Here is a 26,113-nt window from a genome sequence, read left to right as displayed (position 1 = left end):
CCACTTGTACGATCTTTTGATCTCTCTGCCTATAAATTCTGCATCTGTGTGCTTTTCACATTCATCAGGTGAAGTGAAGAAACACTCTGAAACCTTGTGGTTTCAAATAAACCTGTCGGACTATAACTTGGTGTTGTGTGAGTTCTGACCATTTGTTATTCATGTACTTATCTAAGTGTGAAGTTGATTCTACACATGAACCACTCCATTTTAAAAAAACAAAAAAATTGCCCCTCATGTTCTTTCTAAATCTTAGTCTACTCACCTTTCACCTTATTTACACCCCTGATGATATTATAAACCTCTATAAGGTCACCTCTCAGCCTCCTATAATTCAGTGAAAAAAGTCCCTCTCTATCCTTATAACTCAAAGCTTCCCTTCCTGGCAATGTCCTGGTTAAATGTCTTCTGAACCCTCTCTAGTTTAATAATATCCTTCCTATAACGCGAAGTTATAACACAGTAGTCCAGAAGAGGCCTCACCAATGTCTTGTACAACTTCATCACAACATCTCAACTACGATACTCAAAGGTCTGAGTGATGAAGGCAAGTCTGCCAAATGCTTTTTAAACCACCCTGACTACATGCAATGCAAACTTGAAGCAATTATGTATCTGCACCTTTTGTGAGGTACCTTGTCAAGTGTCTCTGGAAGTTCAAATACAAGATGTCTACTTGTTTGCTTCTAACCACTCTGGTTGAGACTTCCTCAGAATAAACACTAATAAATTAGTCAGGCACAATTTTCCTTTCATGAAGTCATGAGAGTCTCCTTCATTAGATTATAATTTTTCGAACTTGCTGCAATTACTTCCTGCATTTTTCCAACAACAGATGTAATTACCCGCTTTATGACCCCCTTTTTGAATAGGTCTGCCAGATTAGAGTCTTCTAATCCTCTGGTACTTTTCCAGAATCCAACGATTTTTGGAGAACTATAGCCAGTGTAAAAATGTGTCCAAGAAAGAAACGATCCTTAAGAAATTTCACAACAAACTATAATCACAGTGATCATAGAATCATATGGTACAGAAGAGGCCCTTCAGCCTATCGTGCCTGCACTGACAGAAAACTACTCTAAATCTATCCTAGTCCCACTTTCTTGCATTTGGCCCATAGTCTTAAATGTTGTGACATTTCAAATGCTCATCCAATTTGCAAAGTTCCTTGCCTCAACTATTCCTGCTTCTGTTCATTAGTTTGTGATATGAGATGGGTTAATCCTCACTGTTGAAGAATTCTTCCTCTTAAGGGTTTTACACTTGCCCAACATCCTATAAAATTACTCACGTACTGTATCCCTATGTTATTTTCTGGAAGGGATGATGTATAAAATGAAGTTAATGAGCAAGTTATGTATGATCTTATTGAATGATGCACAAGCTCAAGGGGCAGAAAGGCCTCCTCCTGTTCCTAGCCTTCATTGAAAGACAGCTAAACTTTTCTGTCGTCTCCCTGAAGAGTTGGACCCTCTTGCTTTCTAAACTATTGGGCTGAATTTGAAGGAGTTGTTTCCTGCTGCTTCATTTCCAAGTCTGACCTGATGTTTGAGTGGCCAGCAGCTCCATGAATCATAGTGTCATAGAGTCAGAGAGGCCTCTAGCACGGTGATAAGCCTTTTGGTCCAAACTGGTTCATGTCAACCAAAATGTCCATCCACACTAACCCCATTTCCCTATACTTAGTCTATATCCTTCTAAATCTTTCCTTTCCATGTATTCGTCCGAGTGCCTTTAAAATATTGTTAATGCACCTGCTTTGACCACTTCTGCTGGCAACTCATTCCATATGCATACTATCCTCTGTTTTTTAACAAAAGTTGCCCCTCAGGTTCTCAAGCATTCTTTTCCCTCTTAACTTAAACTGATACCCTCTAGTCCTCGATTCACCAACCTTGAGAAAAAGACTGAGTGTATTCACCCTATCCATGCCTCTTGTGATCTTTTATACAACCATAAGGTCCCCCTTAGTCTCCTACTCTCTTTTTATAAAAAAAAAGTCCTAGCTTGTCCAACCTCTCCCGATAACTCAGTCCCTTGTGTCCTGGCAACATCCTTTGTAAATTTCTTTGTGGTCTTTCCAGTTTAATATCATCCTTGTTATAGCAAGGTGACCAAAACTGAGTGCAATACTCCAAGTGTGGCTTTGCCAATGTCCTTTACAACTGCAACTTAACTTCCCAACTTCAATACTCAATTCCCCAATGAAGGCTAGTGTGCCAAATGTGTTCTTCACTGCCCTGTCTACCTGTTACTCCACTTTCAGAGAACCATGCACCTGAACTCGAAGGTCCCTCTGTTCCACTGCACTCCTTAAAGCCCTACCATTCACCATGAAACTCCTACCTTGATTTGACTTTCTATAATGCAATACGTCACACTTATCTGTATGAAATTCCAATTGCCATTTCTCGGCCCACTTCCCCAGCTGATCAAGATCCTGCTGCAATTTCTGATAACATTCCTCACTGTTCATGATACCGCCTATTTTAGTGTCATCCACAAACTTACTAATCCTGCCTTATACATTCTCATCCAAATTATTGAGATAGATAACAAACAGCATTGATCCCAGCACTGACCCTGGAGGCACACCACTAGTCCGACAAACATCCTCTCACGATTACTCTCTGCTTCCTATCAAGCCAAATATGTATCCGATTTGTCAGCTTTTCCTGGACTCCATGCGATCGAACAGCATACCATGTGGGACCTTATCAAAGGCCTTACTGAAATCCATATAGACTATGTCTACTGCCCTGCCCTTATCAGCCTTCCTGGTCACTTCATCAAAGAACTCTATCAAATTTGTGAGGTATGATCTCCTGCACACAAAGCCATGCTGACCGCTCCTTATCAAACCTTGTCTTTCTAAATGCACGTACGTCTTATCTCTCAGAATCTTCTTAAGTAATTTACCTAACAGAGATGTTAAGCTTACTAGTCAATAATTCCCAGGCTTTTCTTTACAGCCCTTCTTGAATAAGGGCACAACAGTCGCTACCCTCCGGTCTTCCAGGACCTCACCTGTGCCTAATCATGATGCAAATATATCAGACAGGGCTCCTGCAATTTCTTCGCTAGCCTCTTGCATGGTTCTTGGATATATCTGATCAGGACCAGGAGATTTATCCACCTTCATACATTCTAATACTTCCAACACAACTTCTGTAGTGATATGGACTGTCCCCAAGATATCTCCACTAACTTCCCCATGTTCACAAGCCTTCATGTCTCTCTCTGCGGTAAACAGGAGAAATATTTATTGAGGACCTTACACATCTCCTGTGGTTCCACACATGCATTTCCACTTTGGTGCTTGAGGGGTCCTGTTCTCTCTCTCATTATTCTTTTTCCTTTAGGATACTTAAAGAATCTCTTTGGATTTACCCTAATCTTCTCAGCCAAAGCTATCTTGCGACTCCTTTTCAGCCTCCTGATTTCCTTCTTCAGTAAACTCCTGTATCCCCTGTATACCTCCAGGGATTCCCTTGATCCCAGCCTCCTGTTCCTGACCCATGCCTCTTTTTTTCTGGTCTCAAGGCCTCAATATCTTTTGTCATCCAGGGTTTCCTATTCCTGCCAACCTTGCCCTTCACCCTCACAGGAACATATAGACCTTGAACTTTAGCTGTCACACTTTTGAAGGCCTCCCATTTTCCAGAGGTCCCTTTGCCTGCAAACGAACTATTCCAATCAACCCCTGAAAGCACCTGTCTAATTCCATCAAAATTCACCTTGTCCCCAATTTAGAACTTGAACCTGTGGACCAGTTTTGGCCTTCTCCATAACTGTTTTAACATTAATACAACTATGTTCACTGGTCTCAAAGTGCCTCCCCCACTCTCCCCTCAATCACCTGTCCTGCCCTATTTCCCAAAAGTGGTTCGAACTTTGCCCCTTCCCAAGTAGGGCCCTCTGTATACTGCTTGAGGAAACCTGCCTGAAAATGTTTAACAACTTCCACCCCATCTAAGTCCTTAATGCGATGGCAGTCCCAGTCTATGTCAGGAAAATTAAAATCTCCACTATTTCTCCTGCAAGTCTCTGCAATCTCCACGCATGTTTGTTCCTCTAATTCCTGTTGACGATTTGGGCCCTATAGGACAACTCCAATCACATCACCATCCCCTTATTTTTTAGCTCCATCCACAAAGCCTCACTGGATGATCCCTCCATTATTTTATCTCTTGACTACTGATATGATTCTGTCCTTGATCAACTCTTCCCCCTTGCCTCCTTGCTCCACCTCTGTCTGGCCTAAAGCACCTGGACCCTGTCACACTAAACTGTCAGTCCTGTCCTTTCCTTAGCCATTACAGAAGCAAGGCTATAATGTCCCAGTCCCACGTACCTATCCATGTCCCTGAGTTCATTGGCCTTACCTGTCAGCCCTCTTGCATTGAAATAGTTACAGTTTAATTCAGTAAGCATTCCTCACTTCCTGTCCTGTTCCAGACTGACTGTCTCTTCAACTTGCTATTTCTGATTATTGTATCTCCTTCCAGCCTCGCTCTTGCCCCCTTGCTGTGGAGGATTCTCTCCCCCCTCTGCCCCCCAACCCCCCAATCTAGTTCGTAGTCCCAATAGATTCAGGACTAAGTAATGGTCACTGCTGCAACTGCAGTTGGCCCTAGAATCAAGACATCCATTGTGGCTAGATCTGGGAAGTCTGCGGCTTTGGATGGAACATGATCAGGGAATCTTGGAATGGGAGAGTGGCTTGTCTGGAAGGAAAAACCAGTCAGCAAAACTTGCGAATGATACATGTTAATAAAGTGTGAAACTGGATGAACACAGCAGGCCAAGCAGCATCTCAGGAGCACAAAAGCTGACGTTTTGGGCCTAGACCCCTCTCTGATGAAGGGTCTAGGCCTGAAACGTCAGCTTTTGTGCTCCTGAGATGCTGCTTGGCCTGCTGTGTTCATCCAGCTCCACACTTTGTTATCTTGGATTCTCCAGCATCTGCAGTTCCCATTATCTCTGATACATTATCAATGATACATGTTAGCCTGAGTGTCCTGACTACTTTAAAAATGGAGCTCCAGTTTGCCAAGTACATTCATTTTCAAGTATTAACTTTTTTTGCTGGGTTTTAAGAGGGGCTGCTACCAACATGCAGGTGCCACACACAAAAGATGCGCTGTGACACAAAGTTGACTTTGAAAACAGCTTCCTGAATCTGTCACGTCTGTCCACACCAGGTTTATTATGAAGTGGGCAATGTAATATTTGGGTCAGTTGAAGTGTTTGCAAGTTCAGTTGACTGTTAATTGTTTGCAATAATTTCTCCGGTACCTGACAAGCACAGGGAATTGGTGGAAATGGCAAGTGGGGTGCTGATCCCTGCTGTTATAAAGCCCAGCTCAAAGCTTGTCGGGAACATTGTAGGCTAGCCAGTTGACACATTTTATGTGGCTCCCTCTGGCTGAAAACTTGTGTGGGTTGGAGTGATCAAACATAGCTTGTTGTTTCTGTTTTGGATCAGTTTTGAATTCACCCATTCACGGCCAAGCACTCTTTCTGATCCAGACAAGGTGCAGTCACTTATCGTGCTCAATAAGAGACACATTCCTGGGTAAGACAGTTTCACATCGACAGACCAGGTCCACCTTTTATCATCATTTGGTTGCAGAAATCTTACTGAAATTACCATTACGATCCGTTGTGATTTCCTAAGCCTGAAGCTGAAAAAAGGTTTCTATAGGCGTTGGACTGGCAACCTCAGCTGGAGAGGGCATTGGGAAACTTGTGTACAGTAAAGGCTGCACTTCTCAGTTTGGGAATGTGCCAGTATGTTGAAGCAGAATTAGGAGTCTTTTACTTTCCATTTAATTGCTGCTGAACCTAACTTGTTCTAGAGACCCAGATGCCCAATTTAGATGTAATGATTCTCCAAGTGCTAACATTACACATGTTAATGAGCATGTAAAACTCAACTCAAGAATAAAATAACACTCCAAAATCTGATGGGTCATGCAGTGCATACTAACCCTTACAGTCGAGTCGATCTTGCATGCTATGATGTGGGCCTACGATAGACAAGTCCTTGCATGCTGTAATCCAGGACTGGAGATAGAATAACAAATGCATTCTGTATCCTGGGCCTGCACTTGTACTAACCCTTATACTGTTCAACAAGGACCAGAGTTAAAGTAAGTGTTGCACGCCCTAATCCTAGATTAATCTTTTGACTTCTTCCAATGTGTGCAGGATTCTTCCAAAAAGCGTCTGATTAAACGGGCTTCGGGATCTAGCCTGGCTTTACATTCAATAGAGAGCGACATTGATAGTGGCTTCAAAGGCTATTTACGACAGATGGGCACCCCCTGTGAAACTGCTGCCTGTTCTGACTGGCTTCCTGCTGCTGGCACACTGGTGGACAACATTGTAGATGGCACACCCACCCAGGACTACCCACAGAAGAAACCTTCCTGTCTTGTGACAGGCAGCCGCAGCAGTCAGAAATCGCAAGATTTCAGGTGGTACCATGAGGCAGTGGATGACCCTGGTGCAGAGAGGGTACTGGAGCGAGAAAGAGGGCAGGTCCCAAGTGGGCAGGAGAAAAAACTCTCCTCAAACTTTAATGCCAACTTGCCCGAAAAGAGTAAGAAGGTGAAGTTTGCTCCAGATTGCATGAACATTGAGTACGAGGCAAGAGAAAACGATGTTAAGATGGAGGAAGATCTACATTCCAGGTATGTACCCCTGCTTTTATTGCTGTACCTCTTGGTCCATTAACATATCGGTGCAGATTTGATCGATGAGCTGGGGAGGTTTGAAGGTTCAGCACCCTCTTTGTGGTGATCTTCCCTAGGAAACAAATGGATATTGACATGGTCTTGGTTAAGGATAGAAAAAACTGGCAAACAGCTTCTTCTGATCAACCCTATTTTAACCCCTGGCATCTCCTAGAATATGTTTGTCCGCATACTGAATCCAGCTGCTATCCCCACAGCCATATTTGGAATCATATAATTTAGCACTGACCAAGTTACAAAGACTTTTTTTGGGCCTTACCAGCTGGTTCTGGATTGGCAGTAAATGCAACACCTGTACTTTGACTGGATTCAGATCTCTTCTTGATCAATGGATTTTGCTGTTTGTCCATGAATGTCATCTTTAGCTGTTACATATCTTTACTGACCACAGGTGGGCACAGGTTCGAGGTGAGAGGGAGAAAGTCTAGTGGAGAAGTGTGGGGATAATTTTTCACACAGGGTGATGGAAACAGGCATGTTGGCAACAATTAAGGTGTGTCTTGATAGATACCTGAATGGAAGGTGAACAGAGGAATAGTGGGTCTAAATATGGACCAGGATTGGTGCAGGCTTGGTGGGCCAAAAGGCCTGATCCTGTGCTGTATTATGCTGTATTGTATGATATTTATTTGGCTCTGGCAACAGTGCTGAAAGCCTTAATGAAGGCATTGGAGCTATCCAAGAACCATAGGGCCAACGTTTATGTGGGTGGCAGATATGCATTTGGCATTTTACATGACTACATGATAACATGGCCCCAGCGAGGATATATGCCCTTGTCTGGAGGGCACCTACAACATGAGGAACAGATCAGGGATCAAGTGGAAGCAGCATATGTGCCTATACAGGCTGGAGTGATTAAAATTAAGGCCCACAGAAAGATACAAACCACCAGTAACAGGGTAACAATTGTGCAGATAAGGCAGCTAAAGGCCTTACAGAGAAACAAGGCTCCATCCTTGCTTAGTGAGTAATACTTGATTCTGAATCAGAAAAGTCCAGTAAATTGAAGGCCCAGTCTAGATACATGATTGTTTGTTGAACTGGCACAGTACTGAGGGAATTGTCAGAGATGCTGTTGTTAATTGTAATGATAAACAGGAGCTTCCCTCTGCAATGCCTGTCAAAACCCTTCAAGTCTAAACAAAAAGCCCTTGCCAACTTTTTTGATAAAGAACGTGTGTGTCCTGTCAGCCGGATACAAGGCACTATCTGGGTGTGTGAGTGCGTTCGTCCCTCCAGCCTGGGAAAGTGCACTAGAAGTTCAGTATCATCCAGGACAAAGCAGCCTGCTGGTTGCCACCCTATCCACCATCTTCAATGTTCACTCCCTTCAGCACTGATACATGGTGGCAGCATTGCCTACAAGATGCACTAGCTCCTTTGATGTCACTTTCTAGATGTGCAATCTGTACCACGTAGAAGGGTGAAACGCGCAAGTACTTGGGGACACCACCACGTACAAGTTCCCCTCCAAACCATCTGCTATTTTGTGTGTACCTTGGAAATACATTGATATTCTTTCACTTGTGCTGGGTCAAAATCCTGAAACTCCCTCCATAACAGCACTGGGTGTCTCCACACCCCAAATACCACAGCAATTGCAGCTCAGCATCATTGTCTCAAGAACAGTTGACATTTGGGGATAGGTCCTAAATGTTGGCCAAGCCATCAATGGTTACACCCTGTGAAAGACTTAAAGGTTTACTTCTCACTTAAAAACAAATCATCTGCTTGTTTATCCCGTATATGTGAGATCTTATAGTGCATAAATTGGCTGTAATTTATCCCACATAACCATCACAGCACTCTTTAAATGAAACTGAATTGGAGCTGAAGCCCATGGATACTGTGATCAGGATATGTGCTCTTGTGCGATCCAATTTCTTTTTCCTTCCTCAGGAGTTCATTTATTTACTTTCCTTCTAGTTGTTATACATTTGACCAGCATTAAGAGGTTGCTATTTTGGCATAGGTGACATTTAAACAAACTTGTTGTGTCACTCATCATTTTCCATATCATTTTAAAAGGAGGGGATAGTACAAGGTCCAAGGTGCAGGGGATTCAGTGGCATGTGACACTGTGTCAGCAACTTGAAGCTCCACTTTTGTTTACCAAGATTTGCCATGAACCCATTCCAGTTGCTTTTTACTACTGCTATAAAGCTGTGTTATCTAATAGAATTCTGCTCATCAAACCTGTTACCACATTTGCTACCTGTTGTATGCAAAGAATGGGTTGAGTGTTGCAGCAGTCTCCCAGAGGTGAACTGGGATTGAGGAATAGGACTACAGGTGAAAAAATACATTCTCCACTCTGTCAGCAGCTTGGTCACAGAATGTTTTTACTGTAGCAGCACTGAAACACCATACACCATACTGCATCCAGTTGAGCACAACAATGAAAATATTTCAACAGCTTCCACATCCTTCATTGAAGCCACCTTTACCCCCACTCTGTAATGGCTTGATCAACGTTCAGGACCGTTTCTCCTGCAAGATTTTGCTTGTTTTTGTTGTGGTCATGAATTATGTTAATCTGAGACTGGTACCAGGACCTGGTTCTGGTGCAGTGCCATTGGATCTTAATGTCCAGACCTAGTGTGTCATGTCTCCACAAATATCTGGCCCATTTGCCACATGGTGAGTGAGCATGATAGCCAACACTGCTGTCATGGAGCGCACTCACTTATAATTCTTTGTGCAGCCACTTGAGGGAGTGCTGATCACATATATACCAAAACAAAGCAGTTGTGTTAAGAACTACAGGCAGGTTTTGCCTCCCTCGGTTCTGAGGAAGGGTCACTTTAACTCTGATTTTTTTTTCACAGATGCTGTTAGACCAGCTGAGCTTTTCTAGCAGCTTCTGTTTTTGTTGTTCTTCCTCAAATAGGTTTCACTGCTATTTTACTATATTTTAAAGCAACATAATTTTCTTTTGTCTAAGTTAAAGCTTATGTTTGAACTTTCACTGAACAACTGTGCATGATACTCTATAAGGATATGCAGACACTGGAGAAAGTAGAGGAAAGATATTGAAGCTGACAGGTTATGACCATAGAGAAAGAGTGAAATGGCTGCTGCTTTTTTTTTGTTGAGGGGTAACAGCTGATGCCTTTAATGTATGAGGGGTTCATTTGGACAGATCTTTCCATTTATTGGACCCTGGAACTTGGTGGCATTCGTCATAAATGGTTAGTTATAAATCCAAAAGGGAATTCACAAGGAAGTTCTTTAATCAGGGTGCAACCACATTGTTATTCCATTCATCATGATTCTTTGTCAAAGCTAGAAGGGCCATGTAACCCTACTGCAAATAGACCATATGTTACTGGCATTGAGTGTGAGAAAGGGAAATAGCACAAAGAGGAATCCCTGAATTGAGTCCAGAAGACTGTGATCGGTGAAGAGTGACCTGGGAATTATATTTCTTGTCGAAATATCATTTGTATGTTTTACGTGTCGAGGTCATAATGACATTAACAGACTTGTATTCTGATCACGCTGGACTGTATCCATTGTTTGTGGAAGAAGGGAGTAAGTACTACACTCCGAACATTGACTGATGTTTATGTAGCAGTGTTTGACTTGGTAATGCCCAACAGCTTTTTGCTTCAAGTGATGACAGTGCGTGAAATGCTCAACTTCTAACTGTGGACCACCCTGTGATTAAGTTTCCCAGAGCCTGAACCATTAGTTGAACAAACAACTTCATTGCTAGGAGAAGTCAGCAATATCTTTTCACCCCTTAATCTGACCTCTTGTTCATCCATCGTGTTTTTTTGCCTCAAAATTGGCAGTCATGCCTTTAGCTGCCATCTATTCCAAAGCAGCTTTGCACTTCTGACTATCTCGCCTTCCTTAAATCGTTCTGCAAAAGGCTACTATTTCTATGGTGAGCAGCTGCCTTGAACCATTGCGGTCCTTGGGGTGTAGGAAAATCCATGTTGTTGGGAAGGGAGTTCCAGGATTTTACCCAATGACAGTGAAGGCACTGTGATATATTTCCAAGTCAGGATGGTGAGTGGCTTGGAGGAGAGCTTGCAGGTGATGGTGTTCTCTTGTATTTGCTGGCTGAGGCCATGGGTTTGGAAAGTGCTGGTGGGAGAGCCTTGCAGAGTTACGGTAGAGCATCCTGTAGATGCTACATGTTACTGTTACTGAGTGTCGCTGGTGAAGGTAGTGATCATTGTAGATCACCAAACCTTTGTTCATCTGTTCTAACTTTTCATAGCGTGCTATTATATATTTTGTTACTTCCATGAGAGGATAGTACAGAAATATAGGAGCAGGAGTAGGCCATTCAGCATTTGAGCCTGCTTTGTTATTTAATACAATAATGGCTGATCAAATGCTTCAGTGTTTTTACCCATATTATCTCTATAACCTTCTATGTTAGTGTGTTAAAGGTACCAGTTGGATTCAGTTATCTGTTGCCTGTCTCCTCATCTCCTGAACTGTGACTTGTATCTTTATATTAGACAGCTTCTTCTTTGTGTTCCAGTGCACAGATCGAGTTTCTAATATAAAGATACAAGACCAGCTGTGGAAGGAAAGATTTATTTGGCGGGGTGTCAGTGAGGTTGTTAACACTGGATCAAAGAATGAGGTTGTAGAGAGACCTTCAACATGTTGAGAAGAGACCATATGACTATACCTTGAGAAAATAGCTGCAAATCGCAAGACCACGTCAATATGTGAAAACAATCTTTTGAGGTGGAAGGGAGGAAGTGAGCAGCAAGCAATGAGGTGTAGTCTGCAGGGAGGAAATTCCATGTGAGTTCATACCCTTGATCTTGTTGAATGGTGGAATACACTGATCCCTCCTTTTGTCACGTTAGAACATAGGAAATAGTTGGAATTGGCCATTTGACCCCTGGAGCCTGTCTTGTTATTTAACTTGATTGTGGCTGATCTATCTCCCATCTCATTTTCCCAGAGTATCTTCATGTGTCCCTTTGCATCGTTTTTAATATCTAGAAATTTGCCTTTCATATACATACCTTTGTTCATTCAGGTAGGTTGAAATTAAATTGGAAATTGATTTACAGGTCCGGACAAATTCATCCTCCCATATTCCAATCTGGGTTGGGCCAAGCTTGGATTGCGCAGTTGGATTATTTAAGAGTGCATTGCAATTTAATTTAGCCACTGTGTGGCAGTGTAGCTTGTGTGCAACATTAACTGCATTTTTAGTATTGATGACAGAGGCTCACTGAAATGACAGTTGTGTAGATTTCTGCTGGGACTGCATAGGTTATGCTTTGTGGAATCTTTTGGTCCTCAAATTGGAAGACTGACTAGGCTTAGACATTGACTGAATTTTGACATTTCTGTTGTAATCCTGTGTTGTTTATCCTCACAAAGGCATGAGTTAGGATTCCACAAGCCTGACTTGTTCCTAATATCCCTTTTATTATCCTTTTCCCTCAACCACCTCATAACCTATTGTTAAAAAATGACACAGTCTTGGTTCAGTAGCTAACCTTTTAATAAATTCCACACAATGGCGGCCTTTGATCTTATCCATACATCCCCTTATGGGAGACCCTTCATTGATTGGAAACAGTCTGTTTTCATCTGCTCTGCAGCCAGTTTTCATCAGGACTTATTGACTTACTGTTACTGTGATCCGAGTCAGCTATTGAAATGCTCTGCAACTTTGCACAGGATGGTGTGTTGAAAATTCCTAACATTGTAAAGATGAGTTGATAACATAGTTGACATCTCTTCCCTCTCAAGTGCATAAACAAAATGCATCAGCTATCCTAATAGTTAAATAAAGGGCATCACTACAAACCACTAACTCTTGACTGATCATTAGGCTTATCTTTTCAGCTGCACACCACCCACCACGTATCTCAGGGTGCCATAGTTTGTTCAATGTGTTTTCAGTTTTGTTCCTTTTGACTCCCCCTTTGAAACTCTGTAGAAATGGACATGATGCATCTTTGATTCAGTGCTTGCATGCATGCGAACACGTACTTGCAAGAGCACACGTGGACAGACACACCACAACAGTTTTGTTGGGTTTGTTAGTTGGGAGGGTCGTTGTGTAGTGGCCCTGTCACTGGACCAGTGATCCTGGGGTTACTGTTCAGTGGACACTGGTTCAAGTGCTATCACACCAGCTGATGGCATTTAAATTCAATTAATAAGTCTGAAATTGAGAGCTAGTTGGATTATGGCAGATTCTTTCTTGCAATGCGATATCCCTGCCATTCCCCCCCAAAAGAACAGCTTGAGAGCGGCTTGCAAATTCACTGAGGAGTGGTCATCAACACTGCAGTCATCCTCAAACTGTTCATCATTCATATCTTTGCAGGTCAGTTTAGTTTTGGGACAGAGATGACTGAAGTTAAAGTGCTGTCAGAGATGGGAAGGAGTAAGGCCATAATGGGATTTGAAAACAAGTTGGAGAACCCTTAAGTTGCTGGACTGTGTATCGCTATAACTAAAATCAGGGTGATAGACAAACAGGACTTTGTCTGAGTTAGGATGTACATTGGAGAATATGGGATGAATTTAAATTGACAGATTAGATACCGGGCACTAGAACATTGAATAATTAAGTCTAGAGATAAAAACAGGCATACCTGTTGTATAGGATAACAAAGTGTGAAGCTGGATGAACACAGCAGGCCAAGCAGCATCTCAGGAGCACAAAAGCTGACGTTTCGGGCCTGGACCCCTCATCAACCCTCTCTGATGAAGGGTCTAGGCCCGAAACGTAAGCTTTTATGCTCCTGAGATGCTGCTTGGCCTGCTGTGTTCATCCAGTTTCACACTTTGTTATCTTGTATTCTCCAGCATCTGCAGTTCCCATTATCTCTGATACCTGTTGTATAGGACTTTGGTTTGACCACATTTGTAGTACTGTGTACAGTTCTGGTTGCCACATTACCAAAAGGATGTGGATGCTTTGGAGAGGGTGCAGAGGAGGTTCATCAGGATGTTGCCTGGTATGGAGGGTGCTAGCTATGAAGAGAGGTTAAGTAGATTAGGATTATTTACATTAGAAAGACGGAGATTGGTGGGGGGGGACCTGATTGAGGTCTACAAAATCATGAGAGGTATAGACAGGGTGGATAGCAAGAAGCTTTTTCCCAGAGTGTGGGACTCAATTACTAGGGATCACGATTTCAAGGTGAGAGGGGAAAAGTTTAAGGGAGATATGCGTGGAAAGTTCTTTACGCAGGGGGTGGTGGGTGCCTGGAATGCGTTGCCAATGGAGGTGGTAGATGTGGGCACGATAACATCGTTTCAGATATATTTGGACAGGTACATGAATGGGCAGGGAGCAGAGGGATACAGAGCCTTGGAAAATAGATGACGGGTTTAGATAGAGGATCTGGATTGGCGCAGGCTTGGAGGGCCGAAGGGCGTGTTCCTGTGCTGTAATTTTCTTTGTTCTTTGTTCTGATATGACGGACGATATAACCAGGTCCTGTTTGCATTTGATATTTCTACAGGTAGAGGAAAGAATGGTTTAGGATGTAATTGTGGAGTGGAAATATTCATGATTTCATGGATATGTGGTCAGAACATATTTTGGGGTTGAAACAATTCTGTATTCAGTTTACAAAGAGGTATTGGTAATTGTGAGGTTTCTATGGGAGGGATGTGGATAGAAAAGAAAAGGGCAGTAGTGCTTCAAGAATTGATTTTCGTATTCCCTTTCAGAATTGGATATAGTTATGGAGAATTTCTGGAATCTGTGAGTTCGGGGGCTGGGTAGAGAGATTACAACAAATCTTTGTCAGGAGTTATTAACAGTTATGGTGCTCTGGATCATTTCGCAGACAGATGCAGTGTAGCTCTCCATAAGATGATGTGTTTAAATTTCCTGATGTTACTAAGATAAGATAACATCGCTAGCATTCCCCTCCAATTAAAAACTTTAAAAAATGCAGCAAGAATACTGATAGTGGCTTTATAACTTTTAGGACGAATGTTTAGCTGTCTAAATTAATCTTACTTCAGCACATCATGTCTTTTAGATTTGCAATGCCATAGTTATTTCTAATTTACTTTTTTTTAAAACTTGACACGCCTGTGTAGCTGTGCAGAAATGTAAAAGTGTAGTCACACTCAATACATAAATCGTTATTTTAATAATTCAGTGATCTGGATTATAATTCGAGATGAACTTGCACCGGTACATTTTACAAACTAGAATCCTGTTTAAAAAGATGGTATCATTGGAAGGAACAGCCAAGAAGCTGTTACTTAAATACACAGAAGTATAAAAAATAGGAGCAGGAGCAGGCTTTCAGCCCTTCAAGCTTGCTTTGCTAGTCAATAAAAATCATGGCTGATCATCCAACCCTGTTCCCAGTTTCTCCCCATAACCTTTTTTATTCTTTTATTCGTTCATGGGATGAGGGCATTGCTGGCCAGGCAGCATTTATTGCTCATAGGGCAATTAAGAGTCACCCACCTTGTTGTGGGTCTGGAGTCACATGTAGGCCAGACTAGGTAAGGATGGTAGATTTCCTTCCCCAAAAGGCATTAGTGAACCAGATGGGGATTTTTCCCTAACAGTCGACAATGGATTCATGGGCATCATTAGACTCTTAATTCCAGATACTTACTGAATTCAAATTTCTCATCTGTCATAGCAGGATTCGAACCTGGGTCCTCCGAACATTGTCTGGGTCTCTGGATTAACCGTCCAGTGATAATACCACCAAGCCATTGCCTCCACTACGCCTCTCCTTTGATCTCTTAACTCTAAGAATTATATCTAACTCCTTCCTAAAAATATTCAGTGTGTTGACCTCAACTGCTTTCTTTGGAAGAGGATTCCACAGGCTCTGTGCTGTCTGGTTGAAGACATCTCTCCACAAGTCTGTTGTAAATGGCCTTCCCCATATCCTTAAATTGGGACCCCAGGTTCAGTATTCCACAGTCAACGGGAGCATCTATCCTGCGGTTGCCTTGTCTAATTCAGTTAGAATTTAAAAGGTATCAATGAAGATCTCCCTCATCTTAATAAAACAAAGAATTGCGGATGTTGGAGATCTGAAGCAAGCAAAAACAAAAATTGCTGCTGAAACCTGACACGTCTGCAGCATCTGTGGAGAGAAAATGGAGTTAATGTTGAGTCCAGTGTTCCTCCTTTAGAACTAGAAGCAGTTTGGAAAAAGTGGCATTATGCTGATGATGAGGACACCAGTGAGTGGGGGAGAAAGGAGTGAGTGAATAGATGGAGATGGAGCCTAGCAAACGAGAGAGAAAAGGATAAGCACACAGAAGGATTACTGATAACAAGCCAGGGAAGAGAAGAAAACAGGAGATGAAAATGTGTTGGCTGTGCTGAAAGTAACCCATTTCATGACAGTACTTGAGGTTCTAGGCGTAGGTAATAAGCAAGGAAGGAATCTGCAATTGTTAAACTCCGTGTTGAGTCCTGAAGGCTATAAGATGCCTATGCAGAAGATTAAGTGTTACTCTTCTAGCTTGCATTGACTGCAGCACTGCTCAGTGAGAACATGGTGTTGTGTTGAAGTGGCAAACGACCAGAAGCTCAGGTTCATTTTTATGGACAGACTTTAGGTGTTCTGCAAAACGGTCAGCCAGTCCCCATTGCATCTATTCTGAATATGCCACCTTGCATGATGGCACGCAAACATGTTCATCTTATTCTTCAACGGCAGATTTCCTGCTACTATAGTTGACAGAGTCCTTTGCTATGTCTGCCCTCACCCCTCCCGTCTGTGCTGCAACATTGATAGCATCCCAGTTGTCCTCACTTTCCAACCCAACTGCATTTGCATCTAATGAATGATGAGCCACCATATCCACTATCTCCAGCAGGATGCCAGACCTAGGTCCATCTCTGCTCTACTGACAATGCCTCTATACTCCCCCGTGGCACCTTTTCGTGCAATCGCAGAAGGTGCAACAGTTGCTTATTTACCCCTCTGTCTCTGCCTAGGTTCACTACCTAGGTGAAGCAGCAATTTATCTGCATTTCATTCAATATATACAGTGGCTCAGTGGTTAGCCCTGCTGCCTCACAGTGCCATGGACCCAGGTTTGATTCCAGACTTGGGCAACTGTCTATGTTAAGTTTACACATGCTCCCTGTGTCTGCAAGGGTTTCCCCTGGGTGCTCCGGTTTCCTCCCACAGCCCAAAGATGTGCAGGTTAAGTAAATTGGCATGGGAAATACAGGGTAAAAGGGATGGTCTGGGTCTGGGTGGGATGCTGTTTGGAGGGTCAGTATGGACTTGGTTGACTGAATAATCTGCTTCCTCACTAAGGGGTTCTAATTTGTGATTCTGTTCCAACACAAACTGGGTGATTGCTTTGTGGAACACCATTACATCTGTAAAAATGACCCCAACCTTCCAGTTGCATGCTACTTCAACACACCACTGTGTTTTCGTTGCCAACATTTATGAAGTCCAGCAAAACCTGAAACAACCTGGAAGAAAGATGAAGGGTCTAGGCCCGAAACGTCAGCTTTTGTGCTCCTGAGATGCTGCTTGGCCTGCTGTGTTCATCCAGCCTCACATTTTATTATCTTGGATTCTCCAGCATTTGCAGTTCCCATTATCACTGGAAGAAGGATACCTGTTTTGGGTACCTTACAGCCTTCAGGTCTTGACATTATGTTTAACAATTCCAGAGCAAGAATGCCTCCTTCCTTGCCCATTACCTATCATTAGAACCCCAGGAGCTGTAATGAAATGAGTTGCTTTCATGCCAACCCATTTTCTCTCTCGCTGGTCTCTGTCTCTGCCCATCTCTCACTCCTTCCCCCCTTTGTCATCAGCATAAATACCACTTTTTCCTAGTCCCTTCTCGTTCTGAAAAAGGGACACTGGACTCAAAACATTAACTCTGTTTTCTCTCCACAACTGCTGCCAGACTTACTGGTTTCTCCATCACTTTCTGATTTTATTTGTTATTAGTCTTAACCAATCCAATCTATAGTTCACTAAAGCCTTTTTAGGGAAGGCAGTTGCCTCGACTGACCTACATGTAACCCAACACTGTCAGCAATGTGGTTACTGTTCTGTACTCTTTTGAAATAGTCCAACTTGCAACAAACGTCGTGTAGCACGGAAACAGATCTTTTGGTCCAACCAGCCCATGCCAAACATAATCCAAACTAAGCTAGTCCCACCTAACTACTTGCTGGCCTATATCCCCCCAAATCTTTCCTATTCGTATATCCATCCAAATGTGTTTTAAACGTTGTAATTGTACCTGTATCCACTACTTCCTCAGGAAGCTCATTCAATATGTGAACCACACTCTGTGTTTAAAAAAATATATAAATTTCCTCATATCTTTTTTAGCCTCCTCATCTTCAAATTCCCCATCTTGGGGAAAAGACAACTGCCATCAACTCTATCAGGTCACCTTACAATCTTCCACTCACCAGTGAGAAAAGTCCCAGTCTGTCCAGCTTTTCTTTATAACTGAAACCTTCCAGACCCGGCAACGACCTGGTAAATCTCTTACGAACCCTTTCCATCTTGCTAATATCCTGGACACAGTACTCCAGAGGAGGCCTCACCAATGTCCTGTACAACCTCAACGTAACGTCCCAACTCCTATATTCAATGGACTAAGCAATGAAGGCGAGCAATGCCTCTTTAACCAACCTTTCTATGTGTCATGCAACCTTTAAAGAATTATGTACCTGCACCCCTGGGTCTCTCTGTTCTATAACACTACCCAAGGCCCTACCATTAATTGTATAAGCCCTACCCTTGTTTGTTGTACCAAACTGCAATACCTTGTAGTTGTCCAGATTGAAGTCCATCTGCCGTTTTTCAGCCCATTAACCCATTTAATCAAGATTCTTCTGTAATCTTATAAGCACTTCTTGACTATCTACTCTGCCACCAATTTTGGTGTCATCTACAAACTTACTAACCATACCTTCTATATTATTATCTAAATTGTTTATATAAATGACAAACAAAGAGGACCCAGAAATGATCCCTGTGGAACACTGCTGGTCACTGGCCTCCAATCCGAAAAGCAACCCTCCACTATTACGCTCTGCTTCCTGCCATTAAGCCAAGTATGTATCCAATTGGCAAGCTCGCTCTGAATCCCATCTGATCTAACTTTACTAATTAGTCTAACATGTGGGACCTCGTCAAAGGCTTTTCCAAAATCCCAATAAACAACGTCTACTGCTCTGCCATCATCAATTGTTTTGGTAACGTCTTCAAGAAACTCAATCTAAGTTTGTGAGACATGATTTTCCTTGTACAAAACCATACTGACTATTCCTGATCATTTTTTGCCTCTCTAAATACCTGTATGTCCTAAATCACTTCCAACAACCTACCCACAACTGAAGACAGACTCGGAGGATGTCTGTAGTTCCCCGGTTTCTCCTTACTACTTTCTTAAACGAAGGCACGACATTAACTCCTACCAAGATGCCTCACAAGTAAAATTATGAACAAAATTTTGCATCAAGCCTTGAGTGACTTTAAAAAAAAATTTGTAGATGTGTGTATTGTTTGTGGGATAGCAGTTATTGCCCTTCCCCAATCAAGTTAAAATCAAGGCAGAGTAAGAGGCTCCAGTGGAGCTCCTCTGCTCGTCACCTCCTGTTCCTCTTCCTTTTCTTCCCTCATGCTGCAGGTGCCTGCTTTTCCCTTGCACCACAACCCCCCACCCCCCAAACTTCCTACAGTTCCCTACCTGGAGAGAATGGACAACGGAGTCTGACACCAGCCTGGCATGGGACGTCAGTCACAGCTGGAGGGGCTGAGTCCCGGAAGCAAGTCACGGTTGGTGTGGGAGCAGAGTGAGTGAATGCGGGCCGAGCAGCGGCCAAAGCGGAAGCAGAGTGAGGGAGTGTGGGCCAAGCTGCAGAAGTGAGTTGTGGGCCGAGCTGTGGTCAGAGCGGGACTGGAGCAAGCGAGTGAGGGCCGAGCTGCAGAAGCGAGTCACGGGCCAGAGCCCAGATGGGAGCAGAGCAGACATGGTTCAGCAGGAGCAAACGAGTCCTGGACAGATGTCGGCACGTGGAGACAGCAAGGTCTCGTATTCTGAAGCCTGGTGGGCACAGTCTCAGTGAAGAAGGACTATAACTTGAATACATTAAAAATACCTTTAATTACCATTCTGGACTTCTTTTATAGACAAGAGACAATAGGTACAGGAGTAGGCCATTCGGCCCTTCGAGCCAGCACCACCATTCATTACGATCATGGCTGATCATCCAGAATCAGTATACTGTTCCTGCCTTATCCCATAACCCTTGATTCCACTATCTGTAAGAGCTCTGGCCATCTCTTTCTTGAAAGTGTCCAGAGAGTTGGCCTCCACTGCCTTCTGGGGCAGAGCATTCCATATATCCACCACTCTCTGGGTGAAGAAGTTTTTCCTTCAACTCTGTTCTAAATGGCCTACCCCTTATTTTTAAACTGTGTCCTCTGGTTCTGGGCTCACCCATCAGCAGAAACATGCTCCCTGCCTCCAGAGTGCCCAATCCCTTAATAACCTTATACGTCTCAATCAGCTCCGCTCTCATCCTTATAAACTCAAGTGTATACAAACCCAGTTGCTCCAATCTTTCAACATATGATAGTCCTGCCATTCTGGGAATTAACCTCATGAACCTACGCTGCACTCCCTCAAATTTGGAGACCAGAACTGCACATTATACTCCATGTGTGGTCTCACCAGGGCCCTGTACAGCTGCAGAAGGACCTCTTTCTCCTATACTCAATTCCACTTGTTATGAAGGCCAGCATGCCATTAACTTTCTTCACTGCCTGCTGTACCTGCATGCTTGCTTTCATTGACTGATGTACAAGAACACCTAGATCTCGTTGAGCTTCCCCTTTACCTAACTTGACTCCATTTAGATAGTAATCTCCCTTCCTGTTCTTGCCACCAAAGTTGGTAACCTCACATTTATCCACATTAAACTGCATCTGCCATGTATCCGTCCACTCACCTAGCCTGTCCAAGTCACCCTGTATTCTCATAACATCCTCCTCACATTTCACACTGCCACCCAGCTTTGTGTCATCAGCAAATTTGCTAATATTACTTTTAATGCCTTCAGCTCTATCATTAATGTAAATTGTAAACAGCTGCAGTCCCAGCACCGAACCTTTGGTACCCCACTGGTCACTGCCTGCCATTCCGAAAGGGATCCGTTTATCACTGCTGTTTGCTTCCTGTCAGCCAGCCAATTTTCAATCCAACTCAGTATTTTGTCCCCAGTGCCATGTGCCCTCATTTTGCTCACTAATCTCCTATCTGGGACTTTATCAAAGGCTTTCTGAAAGTCCAGGTATACCACATCCACTGGCTCTCCCTTGTCCATCTTCATAGTTACATCCTCAAAAAAATTCCAGAAGATTAGTCAAGCACAATTTCCCCTTCGTAAATCCGTGCTGACTTTGACCTATCCTGTTACTGCTATCCAAATGAGTCGTAATTTCATCTTTTATAATTAACTCCAGCCTCTTTCCCACCACTGACGTCAGGCTAACCAGTCTATAATTCCCTGTTTTCTCTCTCCCTCCTTTCTTGAACATTAGCCACCCTCCAATCCACAGGAACTGATCCTGAATCTGTAGAACATTGAAAAATGATTACCAATGCGCCCACGATTTCTAGAGCACCCTGGGATGCAGACCATCAGGTCCCGGAGACTTATCAGCCTTCAGACCTAGCAGTCTATCCGACACCATTTCCTGCCTAATATAAATACCCTTCAGTTTGTCCATTACCCTGGGTCCTTCAGCCACTATTACATCTGGGAGATTGCTTGTGTCTTCCCTAATGAAGACAGATCCAAAGTACCTATTCAACTCTTGTTCCATTTCCGTGTTCTCCATAATAAATTCACCCGTTTCTGTCTTCAAGGCCCCAATTTTAGCCTTAACCATTTTTTTTTCTTTTCACATACCTAAAAAAGCTTTTACTATCGTCCTTTATATTTTTAGTCAGCTTGCCTTTGTACCTCATTTTTTCTCTGCGTGTTGCCTTTTTAGTTGTCTTCTGTTGCCTTTTAAAAGCTTTCCAGTCCTCCAGCTTCCCGGTCATCTTAGCTGTATTATACTTCTCTTTTATCTTTATACAGTCCTTAACTTCCCCAGTCAGCCACGGCCGCCCCGCCTCCCCTTTGGATCTTTCTTCCTCTTTGGAATGAACTGATCCTGCGCCTTCTACATTATATCCAGAAATACCTGCCGTTGTTGCTCCACTGACATCCCTGCCAGGGTATTGTACCACTGAACTTTGGCCAGCTCCTCCCTCATAGCTCCATAGTTCTCTTTGTTCAACTGCAATACCGACACTTCCGATTCTCCCTTCTCCTTCTCAAATTGCAGATTAAAACTTATCATATTATGGTCACTACCTCCTAATGGCTCCTTTACTTCAAGGTCCCTGAACAAATCTGGTTTGTTGCACAACACCAGATCCAGAATTGCTTTCTCCCTGGTAGGATCCAGTACAAGCTGTTCTAAGAATCCATCTCGGAGACACTCCACAAACTCCCTTTCTTGGGGTCCAGTACCATCCTGATTCTCCCAGTCTATCTGCATGTTGAAATCCCCCATAACAACTATAGTAATACCTTTGTGACAAGCCAATTTCAACTCCTGATTCAGCTTACACCCTACATCCAGACTACTGTTTTGGGGCCTGTAGATAACTCCCATTAGTGTCTTTCTACTCTTAGAATTCCTCAGCTCTATCCATACTGACTCTACATCTCCTGATTCTATGTCCCCCCTCGCAAGGGACTGAATATCATTCCTCACCAACAGGGCTACCCCACCCCCTCTGCCCATCAGTCTGCCCTTTCGATAGCACGTATAGCCTTGAATATTCATTTCCCAGGCCCTGTCCACTTGAAGCCACATCTCATTTATACCCACAACATCATACTTGCCAGTTTCCAACTGAACCTCAAGCTCATCCACCTTATTTCTTATGCTTAGTGCGTTCATATATAATATTTTCAATTCGTTACTCCCCTCACCCTTCCTATCAATCCCTATTTCACTTGGCCATACTGTACGATCCCTTCTTGAGTTTTCTGCTCCGTTGATTCTGTTGTCTTTCTTAACTTCTCTTATTCTCACTTTCCCTTTAACTTGATTCTTAAATTTCCAGTTTGTCCCCTCGCCCCCACTACTTAGTTTAAACACACCTGTGTTGCAGTGGCAAACCTGCCTGCCAGAAAGTTGGTCCCCCACCTATTAAGGTGTTACCGTCCCTCTTGTACAATTTATCCTTACCCCAAAACATACCCCAGTGATCCAAGAATGTAAATCCTTGCTTCTTGCACCAGTTCCTCAGCCACACATTCAAGTCCATTATTTCCCTGTTCCTGCCCTCTCCAGCCCGAGGATCTGGAGGCAAACCGGAGATAACCACCCTGGAAGTCCTGCTTTTCAGCCTTCTTCCGAGTTCTCTGAAGTCCCGCTGTAGAATGTCCCTCTTCTTCCCGACGTCATTTGTGCTGACATGCACCACCACCTCTGGCTCTTCATCTTCGCCCTTGAGGATTCCCTGCAATCTGTCGGTGACGTCCCGGATCCTGGTGCCATCCTAAAATCCCGCCTGTTGCCGCAGAAACCCCTTTCATCCCTCTCACTGTGGAGTCCCCTATTACCACGGCTCTGCCTTTATGCCAATTTTCGACTCGCAGACCTGTCCGTCTGTCGGACTGGCAATGTTGTCTGTCTCGACAGTTTCCAAGAGAGTCAACCTGTTTACGAGAGGTACTTCTCCCGTGGTCTCTTGTGCTTCAATCATCTCTTCCTTCCTCATCGTCATCCCCCTTCTCTCTTCTGGTATCCTTGGTGTAACGACCTCGCTGAAGGTCCTGTCCAGAAAACTCTCGTTTTCTCAGATGAGTCTGAGGTCATCTAGTTCTTTCTTCAGTGCTGCAACATGCTCCTTCAGAAGCTGAATGTGTACACACTTTCCACAGCTATAGGAGCCAGAGGCACCATCAGCGTCCCTGACCTCCCACATCATGCACGCAGCACACTGAGTCAGCTTGGCGGTCATGTCTTCACCCTCTTCACCTTTTAAACTCTGTGTTCCCATGCTCGTCTATTTTTATTTCTACTATTTCAATTCTATAACAACACTTGAAAGTATCTATAACTAGGTACCCAGTACTTAAGATAGCGACAAGAGGCGACCTTACAAACTTTTCACTACGCTCATTCAAGTGCATGTGACTACAAAGGCTATTCTGTTCTATCACTCAAGGGGCAGTTAAAGGTTAATCATGTGGCTGTTGGGCTTAAATCACGTACAGGCCATACGTGTGAAAATGGTGGATTTCCTTCCCTAAATGATGTTTGGGAGCAAATGATATTTTTATAACAGTCAACGATAGTTAATAATCACCATTAGATTTTAATTTTACATTTTAATGAAATTCACGTGCCCCCCCCATCTGTCAAAGTGGCCTTCAAACACATAACCTAAAACATTAGTCTGGAGCTCTGAATTCCCAGTCCAGTACTGGGAATGCTGACCAAAGCCTTGTTTGGAAAGGTAAGCTGAAAGAATACTTTAAAAGAAGAAGTGCTGGAGAGATTCCGAGCAGAAATTCTAGCATTTGGAGCTGAGACAGTTGAAAGCGCACCTGTTGGTGGTGGGCTACGTGAAATTTCAGAGTGATTAATGATAGGCAGTTAATGCTGAATTCATTATTAATGCTCACTTTCCAAGGATGCAGAAAAAATGATCTCCAGTCATTACACAGCTTGACTCCGTGCTTTGTTTCAGAGAGGCCTGTGCTCTTCCCTGATTGTTACCATGCTGCTGCTGTGTCTCAGCATGCCTTTGTAGCTTCAGCATCCTTCCTCTTCCTAGCACAAATTTTGAGATCAGTACAGGACCCCTTCAGGTGTCCTGGTGAGATTGACTAATGCATCATAGACCAGAGTTTGAAGCTGAAATCTTCCTGATCCATGCAGCTCAGCTCTGCACAGGGCGGCTTGGAACAGACAGGGCACACAATGACCAATTCATAACTTCATCTTGCTGAAGTTTGTAAAAAAAAAAATCCTGTAGTTAGTTCTGGCTCCTTTGAAAGAGTAAACTTATTAACCCCATTTGCCTTTGCTCTTTCCTTATAGTCATGGAAAATATTTATTTGTTATTAGTTTCCTTTCAGGCAGTGCATTGGATCATAATGACTCGCTGTGATTTTTATTTTAAGAAAAACATTTACCCCTCAGTTATGGAATGCTTGTTCTTCGACGCTTTGACTCAATTATAGCAGAGTTGAAGGAATTCAGTTATCTCGATGAAGTTGAGGAACTTGGCTTTTGCTCATTGGAAAGTAGAATGTTGAGGGGACATTTACCAGAATTATTTGAAATAAATCATTGAACAAAAACATATTTATAAAGCACCCTTATGATGAAAGCTTCTAAAATGCTACAATATAAGATCGAGTGTGACATGAAGTCACATGATGAGGATTGGGTCAGATGATCAAAGGCATGGTCAAAGAGGTAGCTTTCGAGGAGTATTCTTTGGTTCCTTTGGCAATCAGCTTGGTTATGTCCTCTGACTTCTAGCTGTACAACCACTTGAAACTGCTTCTTCTTATTTGCACTGTAATGATTTTGAATAACTAGCTTGCAGTTTTTTAAAATCAGATCTAAGGAGAGAATCCCACCTCTTCCAATATCCTAATGGACCCGAGGCCCCTTATTGTGGCCACTGTGTTGGTAAACCACCTCTGCACTCTCTCACACTCCCTCCCAGGCTTTGACATCCCCAAAAAATTGATCTCTAACCATTTATTGTAAGTGTGCTATCATTCAACAATTTTCTTTGTATGAAATCCAGATCTTCTGAAAGTATGCCTTAGGAACAATGTTAACATGAGGAAAGTGTATTAATATAAGAATTGGAACACATCTGGTTATGAATTGTTTTTGTAGAGCAATTGTTGCATTCTCCCCTGAGTTTAGTGATACTCTAGGGATCAAAGCATGATTCAGTTCTCTCCCTTTGTTTTATACCACACCACATTACATTGGTCATGTGCCAAAGTGCTCAACACCACTACACTCCTTACACATGTAAGTTTGCTTTAAATAATAACCTATCTTGGAGCCTTTTTTGTGCTTTTTGTATTTGTGACTGACCTGAGACTTGGAGAGGTTAAACTGCATGTGAAAGGCTTGCATGTTTGTGGGAAATTTTACTCCACTTTATTTCAGTTGTGGTATCCCGTTTAATTTAACCCCTCCCCTCCCAAATTTAACATATTCAATCTTTCCTTTGCCACTCCATGTGGCTAGCTCCCTTTTGTAATTTTGCAAAGTTTCTTAGCTCGGGATAGTGAAATCCAGAAAATGCCATTG

General features: G+C 43.0%; 1 protein-coding gene across 3 annotated transcripts in view; it reads left to right on the top strand.

The window, feature by feature from the left end:
• Positions 1 to 26,113, top strand: part of mindy4 (MINDY lysine 48 deubiquitinase 4) — a 195,063-nt gene that overhangs the window by 35,791 nt on the left and 133,159 nt on the right. For all 3 annotated transcript variants that reach the window (XM_048549844.2, XM_048549836.2, XM_048549826.2), the window contains exon 5: positions 6,214 to 6,698. In XM_048549844.2, the coding sequence (XP_048405801.2) occupies positions 6,214 to 6,698 (485 nt within the window). The remainder of the gene's footprint in view (positions 1 to 6,213; positions 6,699 to 26,113) is intronic.

This window comes from Stegostoma tigrinum, chromosome 2 (assembly GCF_030684315.1).
Source record: "Stegostoma tigrinum isolate sSteTig4 chromosome 2, sSteTig4.hap1, whole genome shotgun sequence".
NCBI lineage: Eukaryota > Metazoa > Chordata > Chondrichthyes > Orectolobiformes > Stegostomatidae > Stegostoma > Stegostoma tigrinum.
The sequence above is the reverse complement of the archived record's forward strand: the minus strand, read 5'-3'. Positions and strand labels throughout refer to the sequence as shown.